General features: G+C 33.2%; 1 protein-coding gene across 1 annotated transcript; it reads left to right on the top strand.

Annotated features, from left to right (window-relative positions):
* Positions 1-2021: 2021 nt before the first annotated feature.
* On the top strand, positions 2022-24139 carry LOC106100231 (protein stum-like). The gene is made up of 10 exons (XM_013279027.1): positions 2022-2617; positions 14130-14269; positions 14348-16721; positions 18269-18626; positions 19077-19297; positions 19927-20053; positions 22065-22191; positions 22583-22663; positions 23006-23119; positions 23480-24139. Exons 1-10 carry the CDS (start codon positions 2037-2039, stop codon positions 23563-23565), a joined length of 4209 nt encoding a protein of 1402 aa, XP_013134481.1. The 5' UTR covers positions 2022-2036; the 3' UTR covers positions 23566-24139.
* The last annotated feature ends 1889 nt before the right edge of the window (positions 24140-26028 follow it).

Here is a 26028-nt window from a genome sequence, read left to right as displayed (position 1 = left end):
AAACACATTAAATTCTATTCACACCAAGTGTTAAATACCACGTCAAAGTTACGAAATATCAAACACCGAGAGAACTAGGGTGGTCGAATTACCCTGAGGGTGGAATTGACCAAGGACATTATGTCCTTCGTCGAGTTCCCCCAAATATTTTTTATCTTGAGATCGCACGATCCGTGCCAAGGCTGAACAGTGGGTAGTTGTTGAATTGAGGCTAGGAACTTGTAATCTATGGATATGGGCCATCGGTAGAGTTCTACAAGAAACTTTATATCATAATCTGTGGTAAAAATAAAACGCTGGTAAAATTATATTCTTTAATTTTATCGTGGATTAACTTTGATTACTCTTTGTACAATTTTTTTAATTGTCGAAGAAATACATGAGACTCTTGTAGAGAAGCCCGTCTTACACAAATGTCTTTTCACAGTATAGATAAAAAACCGTGATTTAAATTTAAAAAAAAATCACTGTTCTTTTACTAAAATTAATATAACCGTCGGTTTATTTAATTAATTATATTATGAATACGAAAGTTTAGATTGATGGATGCTTGTCAGAGTTAGTCTGGAAGTATACATAGGGTACTTTGGTTTTATTTATTCCACGGACAGAGTCACGGACGAAAGCTAATAGTTGCTTAAGACAAAACAGTTGAAAAATAACTATTAACGAGTACTGTAGTAATTGAAACTTTAAATTTTAAAGTTGACAAAACAAAACGTTCAATAAGTAATTATTCAATGAACTGAACTGACCTAACTTTACACAAAGTCGGCATGTTGTGGTCAAATACCGAATTCCGTTATAATTCGAACACACAATGAAGTCGGAATGTGTTATAAATAGGGCACGTTCAGTGACGAGTTTAGTTCAGGCCGAGGTAACTGCGGGTCGCTGGAAAACATATTTCACATTAGTTGTAATTAACGACAAGGAATAACGCAGGCGGCCGTAATAAAACTTTGTGTAAGAATGTTTTGGTTTATTTGTGGCCACAGTTGTAGCGGATTTGAATAATACGTTGGCTTTAAAAATAAAAATCTAAAGTAAGACCGTTTGATATAATCTTTTTCGAAAACAAAAGCAATATATAAAAGTGACATTAACTACAAATTAAAAAGTCTTATAAAGGGAAAGAGAAGGATGGTAATATACAATTCTCCGTAGCTCATCAAACTCCCATATTCGACCTAGATAGACACACAGATGTCGACGAGAGTGGTAAGGCTAGAGAATCGAAATCATATCATACTAATATTAAAAATGTGAAAGTTTAGATGGATGGATGGATGGTTGTTTGTTAGAGTCTGTAGCTAAAACTGCTGCACGGATCTCAATGAAATATGGCATGGACGTAGAGGATAGTGTGGAAGAACACATAGGCTACTTGGAAAATGCGGACGGAATCGCGAGCGAAACCTAGTATGAAAATGTAAATAAAAACTACTTGAAATAACACCTATGTTATTGGTACCTGCACCCTCCTTTAGACAAATAGACACATAAATATTATATGTTTATATCGCTGTCAGTCGCACCCCACCCTACGCCACAACTTTACATATTTATTTAGGTTCTATGTCGCAAGCGATTATAAGGCTTTGTGAAAGAAATCTATCGTAACTATTGTATGATCCATACAATTATCTCCTTTCATACATTTACAATAGCCACGTACTTTACGACAGACTTTTATTAATAGAAATATAGTTAAATGAATCATAAAGATAGTATATATAACATTAACTATCTATAAATTATTTGCATTATCAATCAAATAGGTAACCGGATTCACTCCTTGCATATCTGTTTTGTATCCGCTGCGTATCTGTTTTCTATTTAAAAATATATATTTTAACAGACTGTCTTATTAATTTTAATAAAACTAATAATTTGTCTCTTCTTTGTCCACAGATAAAAAACTCAAGACGGCAAGAAATGTAAATATGGCGCTAAAATTAAAATACAAAGACGAACATGGTATACTACATATAGACATGAGTCCGACATCGAGCCCTGTCCGGACCGCAAACAAGATGAAGACCGAAGATGGTATAAAAGATCCAAAATTCGATACAATCAACAACCGCTTCGGTAGATACGATCTTTTCGGCGGAAAGTACGATGGGGGGGAGACGCCGTCGCTCTTCCGAAGTAGATACAACAGTATCGAGGAGGAACTCGCCAACACGCCGTACGCGTTCTCAGACCGTTCACTGCGTCTCGCCGACTTAGACATAACTATTAAATCATCGCCATCAAAAGATATAGAGGACGATCGATATTTCAATCGAGATATTACACTCGATTACAGTCTGTTCGGACCGCAGATCGATTTGAAAACATCGATTAAAACTTCCGACGAAGATGATCCTCCCGCGTTCACTGTTACTCAGTTGATCCATGCACAGGATCGATATTTCGATCTATCATCGAGACAAAGTGTCGAAAGTCCGAGTAAGAATCGAGTAAGGACTATCGCGGACAGTTTTGAAGTGCGCAGTGCTCCGGGGTCTGGGAAGAGGGTGGACAGGGGGACGAAAAGTGATAAAGTTAACAATGCGTTTAAAGTGTTGTCTACGGATCCTGTGACGTCACAGTCTCCAGCCAGTCTGCCGTGAGTTTTTTTTTTAATATAGATCCTATTTTAATTTAACTATAATATAAGTTTACATTTAAATACTTTTACGAATTTGATTACTTATAAATAGAATAACTTTGTGAAAATTTAACATACAAATTCTATTGATAACAAAACGTCCTCTCGCAACTCAACACATATCTTACCGGCATTTTTACACTTTCTGATTGTGTAACGAAGATATTAAAAGCCATCTTGCGTTTCTCATCAAATTAGCTAAATGCTGCGTATTTTTTATAATTTCTTTACTTTTACTTATCTAAGTAAGACTTCGTAATATCTCGATTGATATAGACGAATGAGATGTCAATTAATTCGTGTGTTCCGGAGAGTTACAAGGATAAAAGTCTTGAGTTTTTTTAATTACTTAGTACTTATTTATATTATAAAAGTATTAACAATTGTAAGGTCGTATTGTACATGTTATCATGATCTAAAACTAGCCGAGGCCGCGATTTCTTCATTTAACATCTTACAAAACGCCTAATTTCATGAAATGTTACTAAATCATATTTTTATTTAGAAACTAGTTAAATTACAGTCTATTTTACATTGAAATTGTTTATTACGTTTTCTTTACTATACGAATATTATAAAGAAGAAAGATTTGTATTTTTGTTTGTATTGGAATAAGTCACAACACATAGAAGACAGGCGTGAAGTGGAAGAAATTCCGAGCGTCTGATGAGTGTGGTGCCGGGGGCCTAATTTAAGTCCCTTTCTCTTTACCACCCTCTTCTTATACTCGTAAGTAGAGGATGGGATGGGAAAGTGGATTTGACGGTGAAGGAGATGCATAGGAAGGGGAAATGTTCTCTTTATGTGTGTCTTCTTCTCTGTCGGATAAGGGTGGGATGTCTATGGGTAGCGGTCGCTTCGCCATTTTGGCGGACTCAGGTGGCCGTTGCTCGTTTGCCACCTTATGTCATGAAAAAAAAGTTACAAACTACTGGGTCGATTTTAAAAATTATTTCACTGTTAGTAAGGTATTTTATCTGTGAGTAACATAAGCTATTAGTTACATCTTTTTGTTATTTTTAATTTTACGCGGACGACAAACGCGTAATTTGACTTTAAAAAATCCCTAAATAATGTCAGCAGTAAACAAAAGAATAACAAGAACATTGTTATCGCTGTATTTATTTCATTAAAACAAACGTATTTTTCAATTTGTAGCAGCAGTTTTATGGCAATTAAACAATTCGTCTTTTGATATTCCGATGACTCCTACGTAAACAACCGTATCTCACAATTTTGAAGTTTTCACGATGATCAATGTTATTTAAATTTACTTATTTACTTATAGAATGTTCTATGTTCATTCGAGAGGTGTATTTACGAATAACAATTTTAGTTTTCTGTTTGAAGACGATACCGGTAGAAGTAGACGTAGAAAGAGATGTATGGATTACGTGAAAGGTGACATGATCAAGTGATGACTGAGATAAGGTATGATAGAGTTATGTGGAAGACAAAAAAATGTTGCATGAATTTTAGTTTTCTGTTTTATATTGTATGTTGTTTGTTTCTGTAGCGTAATTAATAGTTTTTTAAGCGTTACTAACATACAATTATTTACATTGGAATCAACGATGTGTTCATTTTTTCATTTTCAAAACTTATGAAGCGTATTTTTTTCGTAAAATCTAATTTCGAGATACAAAAGGACAAGAAAATAACTTCCTAATGAGTTTTTCGTCCTTTTATCCGCCAGAATCATCAATCACTCGCTTAGAATGTGTCGGCAGGAAGTATAGATGGGTATGTATTTGAAAGTTAGGGAGAAAACTAAAAATAGGCGTTTGAATTTATTTTCTTAGAAAGGATATGACGTACATGTTTTCAAATACAGAGAAAGGGATAAAATAACAAATTGTTTATCAATAGTTTTTTACTTAACACATATTATTTATATGTAAAACTAAATAGTTAACATTTCCGTAGATTTTAAAGTGTTATCTTTTCTCTTTTTGGTTAATATTAACATTTAATTGTATACCTAACTAACAATCTACGTACTAATCATACTAACACTAATATTACAAATGCGAAAGTTTAGATGGATGGATGGATGTTTGTTAGAGTTTGTTGCCTAAACTGGTATACGGAACTCGATGAAATTCGGCATATATTTAGAGGATAGACTGGAATAGACATATGCTTCTTACTTTTGTTTTTTTTATTGACGTATTATTTACATCATCATGTTACACTTAAATCCGAATGTTAACAAATAAATCTATTTCGTAACAATAATGTTATTGTGTTACGTAACGTTACAATTGTAATTACCTCAGCTCCCGTCGCCGATGAATTAAACATGAACCACAATGGAACTTGTTACAATCGGTGACGTTACAACTTCTGTCATCGTGTTACAACAGGACACTAAGAGCGGGTACACCTTTTACTAAACTGTCTCACAGATGTTGTGTGATTGTCGATTGTTTTGCAGTTCAATTCAACTGTTTAGTTGCACAGCTAAAAATAGAGTTGTTTGCGCTCCAGTTAATCTCATAGGAATCAAAGCGAGACTAAACAGTTGTGCGATGTTTTAGTTTCAGATGTACTCGCTCTAACACTACTAAAAGACAAGTTAATACATAGTATAAGAAGATGCAGTTTAAGTAGAATGATTCAAGATGAAGGTTTATATGTATTACTAGTTGTTGCCCCTGACTTTGTCCCCGTGAATTTAAAAAATAATAAAATATAGCCTACGTTACTCACAGACAGATTACTTTTCTAATGGCGAAAGAATTTTCGTAATCAATCCAGTAGTTTTTGAGTTATTTCAATACATATGATAATTTAAAAATACAAATCTTTTATCTTTATAATCTTAGTATAGATATAGTAAACTATAGTAAACTACCTAGTTTATACACAATAATATACGAACATAATAGTAATAAACAATTAAATAAGATAATAAAACTCGTGTGATTACAGTCTACATAATGCTCACTGCATATTGTTATTTTCTAACCTTATTCTTGTAAATTACAAATGTATTAGCAACATTCGTATTAATTTAGCAAAGTCATTTCCTAATTCACTGAGTTTTAGGGGATTTTCCTACAACGTTATTTGTTAAAATTATAACAAAAAACTATGATCAAGTAATATTTATATTCTTTGACTCAAAGCGGGATTTGCTTTTTACCTTTATCTGTTTGCGCGCCAAAACGTCAATCTGACATTGACAGTTATTTCAAAATGGTGATATTTGTTTTTGGTAGAAAATGTAAAATTGACTAATAATTCTTATAACTATCTTAGATAGTGTTTTAAAATTATAGAATTAAATTATTTTATTTTTAGTTTACGCTAGAAAACTTTTGTTTTAACGTATATATCATACTAATATTATAAATGCGAAATGGATGGATGTTTGTTAGAGTTTGTAGCCTAAACGGCTGAACAGATATCGATAAAATTTGGCATAGACGTAGAGGATAATCTGCAAGAACACATAGTTTACTCACTTTTGTTTTTTTTACTACCACACGGACGTAGTCGCGGGCGAAAGCAAGTAGATAATAAACGTTGATCTAAACTTATGTAATTTACTATACCGTTATTTAGATGTTATAAAAAGGTTAACAACTCCTACCAATGTCACACATAAATAATTTTCTTTCATACGATGATCTCACATAGCCTTATTACAATGGATTAAGATTCAATTTGCGAATGCAAAACCCAACTTCGGTATTGTAGGCGTATCCATGTATGGTCTGCGATATAAAAGGCTGTAAAGGTTTCTCGTTAATAATACAACTACTCAAATAGGATTTAGGATAAAAACAACGAACCAAACAGAACTACGTAAAAGTTATTTTAACAGGTGATTCATACATGTACAAATATGATTTGATAAACGCATAACCTACAATTCGATTATGGAGATATAAACAACTAGCTGTTCCCGTGCGATTTTAACCGCATGGAATTATAAAAACTTTATTTTATTCTTTACATTTGTCAAATTATCAATAGCAAACGTCAAACTGACATAACCATGACAGACCTGGGCAATCTTGTTTCCTTAATGTTGGCAGCAACTCAAGGTCTCTTTCCCACATTAGGGATTTTATCCAAAATATTTACCCCTTAAGTTTATTGGCGTGAAAATTTATAGCCTAAAGCGTGATGTAAGTGTAGGGCTTTTTATTAAAAAAATAATTATTCAAAAATAAACTGTAATTGCTGACGTCTTAGGCAACAAAGAAGTGTGTGTTTACGCTTTATTATAATAGTATAGATAATAACAATATAGGCAAATGGCTTAATGGTTTGTGACTTTAAAATCATTGTCTTCTTTTAAAGGACATTTTTGTTTTCAATTTATTTAGTAGTATAACATTAGTAAAAGGTAAAAACTAGTACCTGCTTTTGGGAAGTCGATTATAAAAACTTGCATTGCAAATTACAAACATAAAAATTGTATTTTTATTAATAGTTAAAACAATCAGTCACAGTTATACAAAATTATAACATACAATTTGTTAAATGTGGCTTTTTAATATGTTAAAATAAATCCTAATAAATACATTTCGGTCGAGTTCGTGCGACATTGGCCAGTGCTTGTAAAATTTTGCAATAATATTAACTCGCTGTTGGTCGCAACTTCCGCGTGAAATGAAAAAATACATCGACGTTACTCACAGATAAGTTGCCTTACTAACGGTGAAAGAATTTATTAAATTGGCCCAGTAGTTTATAATATTAGTATAGATTATTATAAATATTTAAAACTGGCATAAAAAAATTAATTGTAAAATACTATACTTCTCGTGTCGAATGTCCTTTATTACGTCAGCTTAGAGTTTGAACACCACTGGTTGACACTAATTGTCCCAGTTCCATTAATTAAGGAGTGTAAAGTTGGAAATGTCCGAGGAATTGTGTTAGTATTTAACTGTTTCTGCAAGTAATCTAAGACAGGATATGTGTTGTTAAAACTTAATTATCTGCTATAAAATCGGAGTACGCTTAACAGGTTAGGTTAATTATACGCCATGTCCTGTCTTAAATACTCTAGTGTTTTTTGCTCAATTTTAAATATCTTGCTGACGAATTTATTGTATTTCATACTATAATATACCATTACTACTAACTGGCTACTTACTATTTTTTTAAATTCAAAAGCCAGTATCTTTATAAATAGATTTCTGTATCTCCTACTAAGAAAATTTGAATCATTTACTTGTTGAATCCGAGACGATCGACGGAAATCATTATCGGAACCATAGACCATGAAGTTTTTTTTATTTAGTTATTCATGTTTATCAAAACTATAAACCACAGACTCAATGCTGCCAACCTTGCCAAGGTCGATGGCATTGTAATGTAGTTTTTTTTAACCTTGTTTATGTGACAAAAACACTAAGGTTGGAACATTGTGTACTGCATCTTTTGTTTTGATTTGACACCTTCTTTATACAGTCTGTGGTTACTTGGATTGTAAGTTTTATAACCGACAACCAGCGCGGCCTTCAGTGACAAGCTGGAGGCCGCATCTGCTGAGCCTTCTTTTGGCGAAGGATTTTTATCTTTATTTTTATTTTAGTAATATGATAAGAAAGTTGTGTTCTTTTGATTTTTTGGTCAATAAATAGTATTTATTTAAATGAGTTTTAAACTGTTTTTTTCTCATGATAAAAGAAATATCTTCCGCATAAATATTAATAAAAAAAATAGAAACAGGAAACTATTTTTATTTGTGTAAAATGTTTTATTAAGAAGTAGAGCGCGGAGATTTATCGTTTTGTTAATTAATGATTTACCGTTAGTATTGCAATAGATAAATAATTGCAAAAACTAGGATTCAATACATTAAGAACGAAAGTTCATTTAACCTATTTGAATTTATTTAGCCAATTAGCTTGAAAAAGACTAAATTTTTTTACTTATAAGATCATAAAAATAAACAGAATCAATGAATCATTTAGTCAGTCAGTTAAGAAATTATTGCTAAAAATATGCATTGTATTCAACTTTCATTTTATCGCAATTTATTACTTGTTTATGAATAAATAAAACTAACAATCTAAAGACCTTGAAAACTTTAGATCTGAAACTAATTAATAATCTACGATAATCCAACTTAAGCTAGCTATACACGGACTTGTTTACTTCAGTTCTGATAACCATGATTTGACCACAATTCTTAACCGCGACGACAATGCGTCCATACGTCTATCGAAATCCAAATTAACAAAGGTCAATCAACTAGTAGAGAACTATACCATGTAAATACATAAGTAAATAAAGTTTATATTTATAACATATCTTGCTAACATAGATGCGAAACTTTGGACAGATGAAGGGATGTTTGTTAGAGTTTGTAGTCTAAACTTCTGAACAAATCTCGATGGAATGGCATAGATGTAATCTAAAAGAACTTTGTTTGTTGCTTTAGACTTGATAATTTTACAATTGTATTAGTGAAGAAATGAGATGGTAAGACAATGAGTACTAAATGTGGAGGCAGGCCTAGAGACAAATTTCTTGAAACCATAGATCAATGGAACACAAAACATACATAGAGTAGGATATCTACAGAATGGACTTATGATTCAGTTAAAAAGAAGTATCTGTAATCTTAGCTATTAATGTTATTAATTTGTTGTTATTTAATTATTTGTTATTTAACGTGTTGTTGTCATCATAATTTATTTTATTGTTAATCTAAATTTATCCTAGTTCTCTATCTAATAAAACCGTAACCTTTGACTACATGTAAACTTTTTGTTAAATAAAATTGTGTAAATATTAAATAACTGTGATGAATTTATTAAAATATAACATAAAGTCACAGGGGTTACTGTGCTTATTGGTATGATATACTAAACTAGGTTAAATATGGAATTTATGTTCGCTATATTGCGAAGTGAAGTAGGTTAAAATTTTATTATGGTTTCGTTGTGTTTTCTTTGACACTGGATCTCTTATTTTTTAATTTGAAACAATTTGGTGCGTTCATTTATTCATACTAAAAAGTAATTAAACCTCCAGACCTCATGGGAAAAAGTTCCGTAAAAGATTTTTTATAAAAAATCTTTGTACTTTAAAGGGTCATTTATTTTAATATTATTATATTAAAATGCATAATTCTATAAGTTAGAAAATAAATATGAAAGAATACTTTTGTTGTCGCAGGACAATTAATTTTGGGTCCCTAGTTATCTAATATTGAAAAAATCTTCAAAAAGACATGTTAAATTACTTTTGTTAACATGTATAAAGTTTTACGTAAGGCATTATGCTACGTCAAGTTGATAATAACACATAACATCTCTCATTTTATTGCATTTAATTGTCTGCAAGTAATTATTGTTTATTTAAGTATAATTTTAGCGAATTGGAAAGCAGGTTACGTTACGGTTTTTATTTCTAGTAATAAAGTGTATAATCAATTTATTAAGTTATCTAATTTATAGTTATAGTTTAAATTAGATAAATATTTAAATTTAATGAAACCCGCATCATATAAAAACAACACAAGACAGAAATTACGGTCTCCCATTTAGCTCACCTTCCCCTCTAGATAAAGTAACTTTCGATTAGCGATGTCGCTTGTAGAATCGACAAAATGACTCAAAATGTATACGAATAAATACGTGACAAGCACGTGACTTATCAAGTGTTGTCAGTTCCATACATTTTTGACTTTTCGATCAGTGATAGTGATAATCGAATATTACTTTGTTTAAGGACGCTTGTAGATTTCGGATGTTTTTAAACAATGCTAGAATTTGGGTAGGGATGACGTCCAGGGCGGTAGGCTGAAAGGGGTATCACGAGTTCGCAAAATACAGATTCTCACGAAATCCTGTTACCAATCTGGTAAAAATGGGGCTCTGTAGATACCTCCCTCAGGTCGCTAGTAGCTTTGTTAGTTATTTGCGTTTTGTTTTTAAAAACTGTAAAGCAACTATTTTGTACTTGAATCTTTGATGGACGAGTATGTATAAGTTAATCTTACTAATATTACAAATGCGAAAGTTTAGAAGGATATTTGTTACAGTTTGTAGCCTAAACGGCTGAACGGATTTCGATTAGGTATAAATGTAGAGGATAATCTGGAAGAACACATAGGCTACTTGCTTTTGTTTTTTTTTAACTCCACGCCTACGGAGTCGCGGGCGAAAGCTAGTTAAATATAATCTTAATTTATCTAAACGAAGTAACAAGATGTGCAAGTCTAATTATGTTTCCCAGCGTCTCCCAACACTCTGTAACGTACAAACAGTATCTGATGCAGATAGAATGGTATCATGTGAATGAACTTACGAGAGTTTATTGTTTCTACTGGTATCATTTGCATCAATCATTACAACGGTTTGATGAAAAAAACGTGTTTGTTTTGTTAGAAAGTATTTAATTAATAATGTAAATGATTTTAAAACTCGAAAAGAGTTGGTTTCCGCTTCCTAAAAGACATTTTAAATATCAGAAATACACTAATAACACCCTGAATATGACATATCTTGTATTTAGCTGATTCTATTATAATTACTTTCTTATTGCATGAGCCCATTTGCGTTACCTTCCGATCCCTCCTACATATCCATTGTTCTCAGGAACAGAGATGTTGCAATCTTTAACAAGCGTGAGCGTACGATCATTATCTTCCACATTACCGATTTGCATGCGTTTTGTTCGAGCGCTTCCTATTTCGTAAGTTTTCTAATCATAACGTTCTGATTATTTTTTAGGTTAATTTGTCAACGGGATTCGTTACAACGCCATCTAGTTCTTGTTAATGTAAACTTCTTTTTTTAATTTCACGGAAATGTTTTTACATGTAAATTTAAAGTTAAAATGTGACTGATATTTGTAGATAAAAATTTAATAAAAACATGATATACAAGAGAGATAGTTTTCACATTTTCACTGTCTATAATTTAGTATATTGCAGTCTTTATACGCATTTACGATGTCAGCTAATAAATTCCATAGCTGATTTTATAGCGTGGCATGAAATGAGACAATTTCCTACATCCTCTTAAATGTAATTTCTACCATAAAGTGGAACACTTTTCTTAGAGTTTAAAGTCTATCGACTATTTCTTGAGGTTATTAGTACTTACGGTTATCTAGTGCATATCTTTAGGTAACTTAATATCTATTTGCCTAATTTGTATAATTTTTGCACCTATAATCATATATAAAAATAATAATAAATATTATAAATGCAAAAGTTACGATGGAAGGATGTTTGTTAGCGTTTGTAGCCTAAACAGCTGAACCGATCTCCATGAAATTTGGCACAGGTTTAGAGCATAGTCTGGAAGAACACATAGGCTACTTTTTATCCCGGGAATAGTTATAGTTCCCGTGAGATTCATTAATTTAGTTTTTTAATGTTTACTCGATCATTCTGCAACGGTTCAACGTATCTTATTGAAATTTGGCACAGATATAAAGCAAAGTCTGGAGTACACATGGGATAAGGTTCATTTCCGAGAAATGTCCGGTTCCCGAGGGATACGTAGCTCTTCTCTCTCAACGAAGTCGCGGGCAACGTCTAGTAATAAAATAAACGAGTCATTACAATCATACGACACGTGACCAACACGACTGGACGAATATCGCGTGGTGTAACCTTGCTATTAGTCATAGTGCGTGGGTACGTGTGGGCTAAGTGACAAGGTTCAGCGGGTCGTGTATCGTCTTTACATGTGGGAAAATCAATTGCACAAAATGCATACCATCATTTGTTATGTAGGTGGTAAGTTAGTGAATGTTTTTACCTTGACTGATATTATTTGCATGTGCTTGTAACTTAATAGTTTGTCAAAGCAATGTTATAATACAAAAATAATTAAGTTAACCATTCGAAATTTAATGAAAGTATAACGTTTACTGGCTTGATTAACTGGTTTTGAGCTACTTTTGATAATTGCTTTGTTTTTATCTAGTCAAGCTGTCTTAATCAGCCTTTCCATCCAATATCCCAACTAATTTTTTTTTTCTGTCACAAATTAACATCTTGAATGGTTTGTTAACACAGTTGCATTAATGTTAAAATAATCGTAAATATTTTTTCTTGTTTTGCTATTTTTTTTCACACGCTTCCGCTTATAGCTTACACCGCAATAAAGCAAACTGTAGCAGTGCGTGGCGAGCGAAAGTTCCCGCACATCGGACCATAGATGATAGCCACTTGATATTACGTCTGTTTATACTAACATATCATTTGATAGAAAGAGATACACGACTAGAGATAATTGTCTGTTGTAATAACTGAACGAAACTCTTGAAATTATCCATAGATGTAGAGAATATCATAGAGTCTGGATGAATACATTGGCTGTTTTAGAATTCCTAATTCTAAGTTTAATTAATTCGTGTTCCCTCTGACACATTACTCTGTGTGTATTAAGGTCGAATACGAAATTATAAGTCGCCGTAAACGTTTCTTTGTGGCGAAGCGAATATGAATATTAAAATGTATAACATTTTGCCGTGTTGCATTATTTAGTGATTCAAGGACGGCTAAGATCCTTGTAGCGCGAGCTCCAATTTCTTTGATGCCTTACACTAGAAGTGCTAGCGCATTGTGTAGTAGCGAAGCGTTACATTGATTTGTGACATGAAAAATATTAACTGCTTTTAGTATTTTTGTTTGAAACTTGTTTGTAAGAAATTTAGGAATGAGATGCAATTAGTTGTAAGTGTAATGTTTTTTAAAATAACTAATAACATCATACTTTAAACTAATATTATAAATGAGAAAGTTGAAATGGATGGATGTTAGTTTCTACATAAGCTACTGTTAAGTTATTTTTATATTCCACACGGACAAAGTCGCCTGCAAAAGTAGTTCATTATAAAACATTTAGAAGTGCCTAGACTTGTCTTTTTAGTAGTTTAAAAGCGCGGGCAGACCTGCAACTAAATGGTCTGACAACTTTTTAGTGGCTTTGATACCCATGAGGTTATATGGATGTACGCACACTACTCAATTGTTAGTTGAGCAACTAAACAGTTGAATTGGCTGCGTAACAATCGACAATCGCACAACAGTTATGTGATAGTTTAAACTGATCTTATGTTTAATTGCTAGTAAATATCAATGTTTTAAAACTATTTTGTCCAATGAAATAAAATAGCTTCTCAACGCGTCGCGTCGATAGTAAAATAACACCGGTCAAGTCTACACTAGCCTTGGAGAGACAAGGCCGCTGAGGCAGGCCAATTTTTTTAATTTACTGCCTTTTATTGACTATGTTAATACAAAAATTAAGTAACTTTTTCTAAAGTCATTGAACCATGAAACATTTGCATTAAATACATAAAATACGTATATCATTATTAATTTTATTTACTAGTTACTTAAATGTACTTTTTTAAACAAAAACCAAATCTTATTTAAATCAAAAATATAAATGAATAGTTTTAAATATTCACAAACTCTACATATAATTAACTGACTTAAACAAGACTAATGATACAATGTTTTGTTGTTTAACAGAGCTGTGCCAACAAGTAAAAGAAAAAAGGAAAAATCCTTCGCAATTCTAACTGAACCTCCAGACCCTTCGCGACCAACGAGTCCGAGGTCATTGCCCTTGGACATCCGCCACGGTACCGGCAGAGTATCGCCCTTTAAAGGTATCTATTTATTATTTAACCTCGGGCTTTACCAAGTTACTAAAGTGTTACTTACTAATGTGTTGCATTTTATAATAGGGCGAGGCTTCCGGGAAGAAACATCCCGACATACAACTCCTAAAACTTCAGCGGCCAACTCCAGATCCTGCTCACCAACAAAAAAACGAACCACCACACAATCAAACACCAAAATGGCCCAAGTGGCCACAATCCCTCCACCGACGATACTAAGTCGACCGCGCTCCCCTCGGAACTTTCTGAAAGCAAACATAGAGGAAGTAAAAGAATTAAGCGAATTAAATAGAGAAAAGCACGAAGCAGAAGCTGAAATTAAGAGGCAACAAGAAGAGGAAGCTTTACTAAAAGAAATGGGTTTATTAGATAAACCTACAAGTAGAAGTAGAGTAGGCTCCCGTGCAAATTCCAGAAGCACTTCTCCTAACAAAATAAATCTCAAGTCAAGATCGAACTCACCGTTGGCAGTGAAGTTTGATAACTTACCTACAAGTAAAAAGGAACCTGCTAAAACTATAGGGAACAAACCAAAACCTACAACGCACAGGTCTAGACTTACCTCGCTTTCTAAAACGCAAACTCAATCAAACGATACCTCGCCTAAGAATTCCAAAATTCCCAAAAGACAGAATTCAGTATCGCCAACGAGAAATTCACGAAATTTTATTAATTATAGACGACCCTTTGACAATAATTTAAATAAAAATCAACGTTTTATATCTAACAGTACCAGTAGTATTCACGAAACCATCAAAATTGGGAGTCAGGTTCACGATAAGCGTGCTATAAGTCAAAGCGCTGAGTTTCTAGATGTTTCTCCAGGTGTTGTCCACAGCAAACCTCCTATATCTCCTGGTAAAGTAGGCCCTCCACCTACAAATAGAGCGATTAGCACCAAACGACTTTCGCCAATAGTTGGCACTCCTAATAAAAGTCCAAATGATGATCCTAAATCGGGTTCAGCTAAAAATACACCAAAACCTACTCCAACAGCGCGGAAATCAGTAAAAACTGCCGGCACCCCACCTGCTGCATCTAGAATAACTTCTAGACAAACTAGTAGAACTGCTAGCAGAGATCCAAGTCCCGAGAAGAAGGTCAATGGTAAAGTTACAACTGGCTCTAAATTAGCAGCAAGAGCACCGAGTACGAAAGCTAACGTCACCAACAAAACCGACGTCAAAAAACCGATGAGCAGAACTAGCAGTATGAAAAGCCTGACACGAACATCCAGTACTAAAAACATCAATGAAAAACCACCATTAGTTAAAAATAAAGACAAAAAGAATGACCTAAACGAGAAAGCTAAATCAACAAGCAAAATAAATGAAATAGGAACGAAAAAAGCCACTACAGAACAATCTTCAGAAACCACAACAAAGGCCAAACAAGACAACGTTGCAAATGAGGAAATAAGTTTAATAAAAGACGTTGCAAAGGATGATGAAGAAACGACTAAACAAGATAACGAAACTCAGTACGATAAAATTACAAACGAGAAAGGCGACTTGGTTATATTAACTAAGAAAAATGTGGTTTCTATGACAACTGCAGCCATTACTGCCCAACCATTGGAAGTCGTAACTACCGTCACTAACCAACTACCAGTCGCGTTAGAAAAGGCTCGGGAAAAAGGTATTTTCGAAAGATTAGGATCGAAGGACTCTCTTCTTCCTAAGGAAGGAGATAAAGATGAAACTGAAGTAAAGGATAATTCAACAAAACATAATATTACACTAAAAGACGTAACCGGAACTAAAGAGCCTGCAGCACCCAAAGAAGAGAAAAACGGAAAACATGACGACAAAAAACCACCGAAACCTACAAAAGTTTTATACGGAGATGATAATATTAAACTCAAATTATTACAACCACCTTACAACAATCCTCAAGTGGAACGCGTTAAAGAAAAAATTGATTCAATATTAAAAGAACCGGAAATATCCACAGAAAACATTCTAGCTCCTGCTAAAAAACTTGAAGAGAAGGTCGCAGAGACAAAGCAAACGTTTAAAAATGTCGCCGACAAAACGAAATCTGACATCCATGATGCTAAAGTAGAAGCTGAGGACAATTTAAACAAAATGAAAGATCATATTGAAAAAACGAGCGACACAATAACTGCAGAAATGCGTTCAGAAGCTACAAAAATTGTCGACAGCATAATAACACCGATCGAAGAACCAAAACATGATGAAAACCTGAAAGAAACTATCAAAGAAAACATTGAACCAATAGTAACAGTAGTTAACGAAAAGAACAAGAATGACATTAAAAAGACAGATGTAGTAAAAATGACGGAAACTTTAGTGAAAGGAGACGCAGAAGTGGAAGTGCAGAGTTCAAATGACTCAACACCAGGAGTAGAGAAGATCAAAATAGAGAAAAAAGCAGCCGATGGCAGCGTGTCTGATAAATCTGCAACAAGCAATGGCGGGTAAGTTTAAACTATTATCCAAATATAGGTCATTTTAACCAGTACTGTGTTGTTCTAATCCACAAAGGTTTAGTGTAGATTTGGAACCTAAAATATCCACTTAACGAACTATAAGTGTAGTATTAAGTCGATATTCGCATAATCAATAGTTAGTGGTAAATAACTTGAGTCAGCCGCGTCCTGGCATCAGACCCCGCGCTGACCGGTTGGCGTGACCACAGACCTCATTACCATAGAACAGGGTTGTCACACACGACATATAAATGTAAAAAAAAAATATAATTATAATTTCATATTTAAATTTAATAACTATACTGGAATAAGACTTAAATTATCTTGACTATTTGTTATAAAGAAGTAAAATGATGCATTGATAATAACATACAAAATGGTAGAACGCAACTTTAAGTAATAACTTCTGTAATGCTTCAATCTTCTAGTTATGTTCTATACAACCACTTATTTATTTATTCTTCGTAATTCTTATTTGAACTTCACATTCATTAATTTTATAAGGATCAACGACCTAATATATCTGTCAATACAATTTTCTTGTAATATTTTAACAGCTATCGTTTTAATTTCCGTTGCGTTCACTATTAACCTATTAAATGTTGCCAGCCCTAGCGGACAACGCGGTACATCAGGCGGGCGATTTGATTTATATTAGGGAAGTTTGAGGATCTCCTCACAGATTACGAATACTAACCAATCATGGTTTAATTCATTTAAGATAGTTAACGAAGAAAAATATTGTTTTTATCATAATTTTACAATTATGCCCTATTTACAAATACGGTTTACTATTTATAAGTAAATAATATAAGAAAACGTAACACTAAAACTTTTCATTATAAATTTCATTGACCAATCGTATACAAAAGAAAATTATATAAACAAAAATCAACCAAGTTTCGCTCAATTTGAATATTTTCTTGTACAAATGAATGCGTAAAATTGTAAGAACTCGAAACGGCCCTTATGAAATTTCACCCTTAAGAAATTAGTTCACGCCAGTCGAACATGACCCGTCGTCTTAGCCGCGCGTCCGCCATTTTGAAATAGCATGGCGCGAAAATGTAAAATACAAATGTCAAAATTTAAAATGTTACAATCAATTTCTACGCAAATGTTCGCGAAAAATATTGTGTAATTATTAAAAATACTAGTTATAACTTATTTTTTTGTAAATAATGCTTCATAATAGAACTGTGTATATCTTACCAAATGAACTATTGCCGAAGCGGTACGGAATTTCTAGCGGGTAATTTTTATATTTAAAAATACGTTTGCATTTTATTGTTTAATTAAAAGTGCTTCCTATCTTTCTGTTGATTGTTTTAGTAAAATAAAATTAATGCATCTTTAGACATATCGAGTTAAAATTACATTGTTACCATAACTATTAATTTTTAGTTATCCCGGAGAATCCTCGCTTTTAAGGTAATTTTTATCTTGACTTATAGTTAAGCAATTAAACAACGATAGTACATTTTCTCTTTCTTTTGTACAAAAAAATAATAAAAACCCCCTTTCACCACTTTCAGTTTCCCCCAAAGCACAAGTACGACACCTAAACCTCCCCCTAGATCGCGTCAAACCAAACAAGAAATGCAGTCCCCAGATAACAGCAAGGAAAGTACCCCAGTTGAGAAAAAACCAAACATCTGCTCCAGATTGATGGGAAAATGTAAAACAAAATGTTGCTCTTGTTGTACAAAGCCGAAAGACGACGACAGAGAAACGCCAGAACCGAAAGAAACAAGCGATGAAAGGAAAGAATTAAAAGAAGCAAAAGATGGAGAGGAAACGAAAGAAAAGAAAGGAGTGTTGAGTAAATTGAATTGTTTTAAAAAGAAAGATGCGGAAAAAGAAAAGGTTTTAGCAGAAGTTGGTGCTGGTAAAGTAAGTTTTATATTTTTTATAAATGTTAACTTTCATATAGAAATTATTTTTAAAGGGGGTTAAAAGGGGTTTTTCGTTGCCAAGTCTTTATAGCTAATTAAATCAGCTTAAGCAATCAAATTATACTTGATAGGGGTTACAAAATAACATATAGGGATAATTTTAAAATTCTATGTATTTTTTCCAAGTACGTACTTATGTTCTTTTACGTTTCGTGTTATGTTAAGCTGATTATAGAACTTGAAATAAATTACAACTTGTGACCGCTACTTTGATTGGGATCAAGGCTTTTCCGTGAAAACGTTACATTTAGTTAACATTGTTTTTCACGGATTAAAAAAAACTGCATATTGACCGACGTTACGCGGTGTAATGTTACGAAGTGTAACATCACTAACATACAAGCCTTTATTTTATACTTTATAACCATCATCTCAATGTTCGTAATAGGCGGCAACTATAGAATTTGAGAGTGAAACGAAACGCAAGCGAAAACTTCGCGACATCCTGTGCGGGTGCTGCCGGCGGCGCGTCGGCGACTCGTCGGCGCCTCGCCGCGTCCTCGCCGCGGACACCACGCCGCCCCTCGTCAAAGAGGCCGGCTGCTGCGGCCGGAGGAGGAAAGACGTCGAGAGAAGGGACAGCATACTCAGCGATAGCACGCCTAATACGTTAGTATTATCTATTTCCTTATAACATTTCTCACACATAACTATAAGAGCGTGCACACACTTTTGACTTAACTATCGCAAAACTCGATTTTTAATTGTGCAACTAAACAGTTGAATTGTCTGCGAAACAGTCGACAATCGCACAACAGTTTAGTCAAAGGTCTGTGCTCTAACACGAAAAACCTAGTTATCTTACTTCTTACTAATATTATAAATGCGAAAGTTTAGATGGATGGATGGATGTTTGTTAGCGTTTGTAGCCTAAACGGCTGAACGGATCTCAATGAAATTTGGTACAGATTTAGAGCATAGTCTGGAAGAACACATAGGCTACTTTTTATCCCTGGAGTAGTTACGGTTCCTTTGGGATTCATTAATTTAGTTTTTTAATGTTAACTCGATCATTCTGCAACGGTTCAACATATCTTATTGAAATTTGGCACAGATATAAAACAAAGTCTGGAGTACACAAGGGATAAGCTTCATCCCCGAGAAATATCCGGTTCCCGAGGGATACGTAGCTATTTGTAATTCATGTAGTTCGTATGTTTTCTAATACTACGCGGACGAAGTTGCGGGCAACAGCTTGTTAGTTATAATATTTTAATGTGTAATGTATTTTACATCAGTTGCTGTAACTTCGCCCTGTGTCGGTGGATGCGGGGCGCGTGCCGCCGCAAGTCGGAGCCCGCCTCCAGTCCTCGGGCGAGCGTCTTCTCCAAGAACAAGAGCCTCTCTCCCACACTGCCGCCAGAAGTAAGTATACACGAAAGCATCTTCATTACCTCACCAATAGGTCCCCATTAAGCTTGGTATCTAACCTAAGTTAGAAGTGACTAGGCCATTAACAATCATGTTGGACTACTCTTAATGAGCCATCAACTCTCTGCACTCTATCTAAGGTCTACCTTAGGGCCTAAGTGTATTATTACTATGACAATTCCACAATTAGGGATGTACTTAATGACCGTTAAATGTTTCTGGGACAGACATAAATACAATTCAATGTCTCTATGACAAAATATTTTTAAGAACTTCGTTCATATTAATAATTATCTATATCTATACTATTATAATAAAGCGTAAACACACACTTCTTTGTTGCCTAAAATGTCACAAATTACAACATATTTCTGAATAATTATTTTTTTTAATAAAAAGCCCTACACTAACGTCACGCTTTAGGCTATATATTTTCACGTCATCAAGGGAGGTAAATATTTTGGACTAAAACCCTAATGTGGGAAAGAGACCATAAGTTGATACCAACATCAAGAAAGTAAGATTGCCAAGGTTTGTTATGTCATGTCATTTTGGCATTTGCTATTGATAATTTGACAAATGAAAACAAAATATTCATAATTTCATGCGGATGAAGCCGCACGGGAACAGCTAGTCTTGTATAATCTACAAACATTTCTGCCGCATATTTTTCGAAATCAAGCTTATATAGAAATTCATATCATTATAACCTAATGCTAAAATGTCCAGTCATTAACCTTTCGACAAAGGCCTTCACGCAAACTGAGTCACATCTCCTCGGAACTCAAATATTAGAAGTTACAACACTAACGTATAATTAGGGACCTTTCTTGGTAAAGGAAAGTATTTTGTCTGCTAAGAGCGTGCGCACATTTGAAAACTATCGCATAACTGTTGTGCGATTGTCGATTGTTTAGACAATTCAACTGTTTAGTTGCACAACTAAATATCAACTAGTGTGCGCACTTCCTTATAAGATCATAGGAATGAAAGAAAGGACTAAGCATGGCGATAGTTTAGTCGAAGGTGTGTGTGCGCCCTAACTTTTTGTTATCGAGTTTATAAAATTATTCTGTTCGAGATATACGTTATTCGATATATTTTTTGCACAGTCATCAAATTAATGATACATGGAACGCGTTAACGAAATTTGCCGTCAATTAGGGCTCGATGAAAAAGCTTTTTTTAAGTTATAAATTTTTTCGCTTTAATGTTATTAGTGAATTATTTCTAATAATGTTAGTAAAATTATATTTGTAATATAGTTTTTAAACGAAGTAAAATTTCTATTAAACTTCCCGTATACAAGTAAACGCCTGCTAAAAAACCAAACATGAAAATGTAACTAAAATGTCAATATACCAGGAGGTCGCGTGAGAAAGTTTTCTTCAACCAAGATTATCATCTCTACTAAACATTACCACGAAACTTTATAAAATTAACCAAACAAATTGTTAAAAGCCAAGGTCGACTAACAATGGCCACCAACAGATCGATATTTCATCAAAATAAAAGGATTATTGTGTTTTGATTTCAATTCGGAATACTGCATTTGTGGCATCGACGTTGCTTCTGTTAGTTCTCTCTGTTGCTCGTAACCATATTAATAAATATGTCTATATCTCATTTAACCCCGTCTCCTCAACTGTCGCAACATGTAACAATAATAGTAACGAGTGATTCAAACAAAAGTCGCATTGAATTTGATTGTGAAGTGGAGGTAATATTTTTTATTAATTTTGTTGCGTTGTAATTTTTATAAATAAATGCACTTTAACTCCGTAGATTTTGTCTAGATAACTTAGAATATATTTAATTTTATTACATATCGATTAAATTTACTTATTTTAAAAATATCGAATATCGCGATCCTGCTCGAAGGACCAATAAAAAACCAGTTAAAATCCCTCTATCAAAAAGTGAAGCTTATTTTTATACATATCGCTGCGATATTGTATTTGTTTTTTCTATTTATCTCATAAATATTTTATATGATGTGTCACAGGACACTCGTACAAAGCTGGACGCGAGCCTGGTGGAGCACACCAGCGTGATGCGCGGCGCCATCCCCGTGCTGCCCGCGCCCCTCGCCTACTTCTGTCTGCTCTGCAACATCCTGGTGCCGGGACTCGGTGAGCTGATAACAAAACTAGTAATCTACTAGCCTGGAGTTTTGCGTATTCTCTTATAGTACGTGGCACTGATCACAAATAGCTTGTCAAAATAACACAGCATAATGACAGGTATTGTATAATATATAATATTAAAAATTGTATAATATTAAAAAAATCTCTTATAAGACTAGTTGTTGCTCGCGACTTTGTCCTCATCAAATAAAAAAATGTTTAAAAGACAGATAAATTACCTTTCTTAATGTGAAAGAATTTTTAAAATCGGCCCAGTAGTTTTTAAGTTATTTCAATATTTAAAAAAATACAAATCTTTGCTCTTTATAACATTAGTCTGACTTTCATAGGGTTGTTGTCTAATATTATATTTAGTAATGTTTGTTTGTAATTTCAGGTACAATATTGAGCGGGCTGTTCTGTCTGTGTTTCGGTATCCCGAGGTTTGGGATACACGACACTCCGAGACACAGGATTGGTGAGTCTTTACAATTACATATTTCGTTTATTTAACAATGAAATAAACGTTACGTATTAATATAGTTCTTTTTTTTTTGTTTTTTTTTTTTATAAAGGATATTAACTAGTAGATTCTTTATTATTTTACCAACTAAGCAACTAAGCGCTAGGATATGGTTCACGACAGTCGAATGTCGGGATTCGAACCCTCGACCGCAAGATCGGTAGTACGTACCACAAACCATTATGGTATTGGCGGTTGTGCTATAATTTAGTGAAAGGTATGCGTTTGCTCTAAAAGTCTGATTTCGACGTGTATAAATAAATCTGTTTGAATTTTTTACATTGTTATTATTGTCAGGTTCGTTGTTGATCAACGTGTTGGTGGGCTGCGGGCAGCTGTTCACGGTGCTGTTCTGTCTGGTGGGCTGGGGCTGGTCCGTGTGGTGGGGCACCATCATGGTGCGGATATCGCGTCAGTACCTCGCACACTGCTAGCTTTGTTGATTTCTCTATGGTCGCTTGTCAAAGTTTTCTGACCATAGATATAAGATGAATCACTAAATGTTAGATGACTCCTTAATTATGCCCAGTCTAACAGTTTTATGGATGTAAATTCTTTTATTTGCAAATGTTTTATGTTATTTTCGCCTCTTAATCCATGCTCGTGTTATTAAAAAAAAACAATAGTAGGCTTATGTTCTACACGCAATGCTCTACATATATGCCAAATTTTATTAAGATCCGATCAGTTTTGACGGCAAACTCTAACAAACATCCATCAATCTAGACTTTCGCATTTCAGCTTTTAAAGTGTATTTCTGTATTTTTATAGGTAAATATCGTAAGTTGAAAGCGGAAGCCGCGCTGGAGGAGGCGGAGGCGCCGCCAGTCACCGCCAACAACCACACGCGCGCATAGTCACTGACAGCCGATAGCTGACAGCTGACAGATGACAGATGACAGGTGACAGGTGACAGCGCCAACACCACACGTCACTACAGGCATGGGTAACTCATCTTTTGAACTGCAGATCAGCTCACGATTTACACCAGATCAGTAAAACTACTCTCAAATCGACTAAATTTGTACTTTTAATAGTTATTGAGTTGTCAGAGTTGTGTCAGCTCATGTGATTGACATTTTATTGTTATCTCTATCTTCACAAAGGGGAAGAAAGGAATGGAAATTGGAGATCGTTGTGACGTAAAATTGCAATATTGTAAGAATTCACGAATCTCAAACTAAAATGTATGTAGAATTTAACTCTATTAATTAAATATGAGCTTAAAGCTTATTATTAAAATGTATTGTAAATAATAAATAGATACCTTGAAATACGTAATAAAAACGCAACAAGTATCGATTTGTCGAAATAAAATGTTTAACGAATTACTTATAATATTAATGCGTTTTGAATAGAATGTGGTTAAAATGAAAACGTAATAAATATAATTGAAAATGTATAGTATCTGTGGTCATTGTTAAAATTGGAAAAATATTTTATCTGTATTAATGTTATCTTTTTTTTTTATCTAAATCAGCGTTTATTAAACATAATTTTGTCGTATTAATGCACCTTTGACTAAACTATCGCAATAGGGAATATGCATGTATTTTTTTTTCTTTTTTTAAACGATTCTACTTTTTATAAAATAACCAGAAAAAAAATTGACGCGAAAATATTTAAACATTGAGCTAAAAATAATAAAATAAAATTACGACCATTTTCGATCGACTAAAACGTGACCGGATTTTCTTCATTCCTTCATTCCGGATTCTCGCTTTGATTGTATTGATGAAGCGCACACTCGATATATAGTTGTGCAACTAAACAGTTGGCTGCAAAACAATCGACAAGCGCACAACAGTTGTGCCATAGTTTAGTCAAAGATGTGCGTCCACTTTAATACGACAAAAATATTTAAAACATACAGGTTCTATTAATTGTTATAAGAACAAAGTGGATATTAGAGCGGTTTTTTTTATAATTAAAAATATTAGTAAATGAAATATGAATATAAGACAATGAAATGATTATATAAAATCATGCTGATTTAATAATTTTATCTCCAAATTGTTATAGAAATGTAAATAAAAGTTTTTCCACAAATGCATTACCGTTGGTTTCCACTGTCGCAACACTAAAGAGATTTTGAAAAGTGACAATGTTTCTACTTGAGTGTGTTGGCAGTGTCAAGGCAGAATCCAACCTTTAAATTTATATAAATTCAGTAGTTTAGAATTAATATCTGCTGGTCAGAAATTAACTTTTTAATTATGGATTGTACCAAGCTTCCAGAACTTTCCGACCTTTTTGGTCTTTTTAAATTAGTAGATTTTAAATATTGTTAGTAAGACATTAAATAAATAAATTTTATATTATCAATGGATCAGTATTTTAACGTTTTTGTTCATTTAAAAAAATCAATGTTATTTTTATTGAATAAATTTGATTTGTAAATGAAAGTATTAAATTTAAATAAGTACTATGTGGCATTAAGCCCCAATTAATTACAAAAAAATCTATAACTTTATTATAGTGTTGCCAGGTGAAAATTATATTATCTTTTTAATAAAATTAATTTTCAAAATGTGATAAAAACATTGTCTTCACAATACTAGATGTTAAGGCAAAAGAATCATATATCTTTAAAAATTATTTCAACGAAAATGTAAATAAAAGTTGAAAATAAAACCAGCTTTTATTGACCAAACTAAAAGATTATGCAATTTTTAACAGCTATTTCAGTTAAGTTTTAAACATTATTATGTTAAAATAAAATAATCACTTTATACATATTGAGTAAATGTTAAAAATTATGTTTGTTTTATTTCCACAGATGAAAAAACACCTAAAGTTTGCTACACACGCATTGTTAAATGTACATGCAATTTTCATAGTTCATTTAAAACTATCAGAACTGGGCGTCTATAGAGACCTTAAAAAAATATCTTACTAATATAAATGCAAGAGTTTAGATGGATGTTTGTTAGAGTTTGTAGCCGAAACTGCTGAACGGATTTCGATGAAATTTTGTATAGATGTAGAGGATAGTCTGGAAAAACACTCAGGCTACTTACTTTTGTTTGTTTTAATTCCACACGGACAGAGTCGCGAGCGAAAGCTAGTGTATATTTGTTTATTAAAGATAGTCTTAAATATGTCAATGTATTGTTGAAAACTTACTTTTTAAAAAATATCACGATTCAAGTAATATTTTGTTTCATAAAATTAATAATAAAAATTGAATACTTTTCTTAAATCATTTTATTCGTTGTGGAATTAAATAAAACTTCAAATATATACAATTTGACGTTTATTTTATTACATCCGTTAAAATTACAATAAATAGAGTGGGTAGAGCGACAGGGGAGGGGAAG

The sequence above is a fragment of the Papilio polytes genome, unplaced genomic scaffold (genome assembly GCF_000836215.1).
Source record: "Papilio polytes unplaced genomic scaffold, Ppol_1.0 DF824325.1, whole genome shotgun sequence".
NCBI lineage: Eukaryota > Metazoa > Arthropoda > Insecta > Lepidoptera > Papilionidae > Papilio > Papilio polytes.
Note: the sequence above shows the minus strand (reverse complement) of the source record. Positions and strands in the feature narration are given on the sequence as shown.

Excerpts from the sequence above, each read along its gene's own strand:
- LOC106100231 (XM_013279027.1), top strand. The coding sequence starts at position 2,037 with ATGAAGACCGAAGATGGTATAAAAGATCCAAAATTCGATACAATCAAC. Across the intron at positions 14,270-14,347 it reads CAGAGTATCGCCCTTTAAAG|GGCGAGGCTTCCGGGAAGAA; the intron begins GTATCTATTTAT and ends ATTTTATAATAG. Across the intron at positions 19,298-19,926 it reads AGCGATAGCACGCCTAATAC|TTGCTGTAACTTCGCCCTGT; the intron begins GTTAGTATTATC and ends ATTTTACATCAG.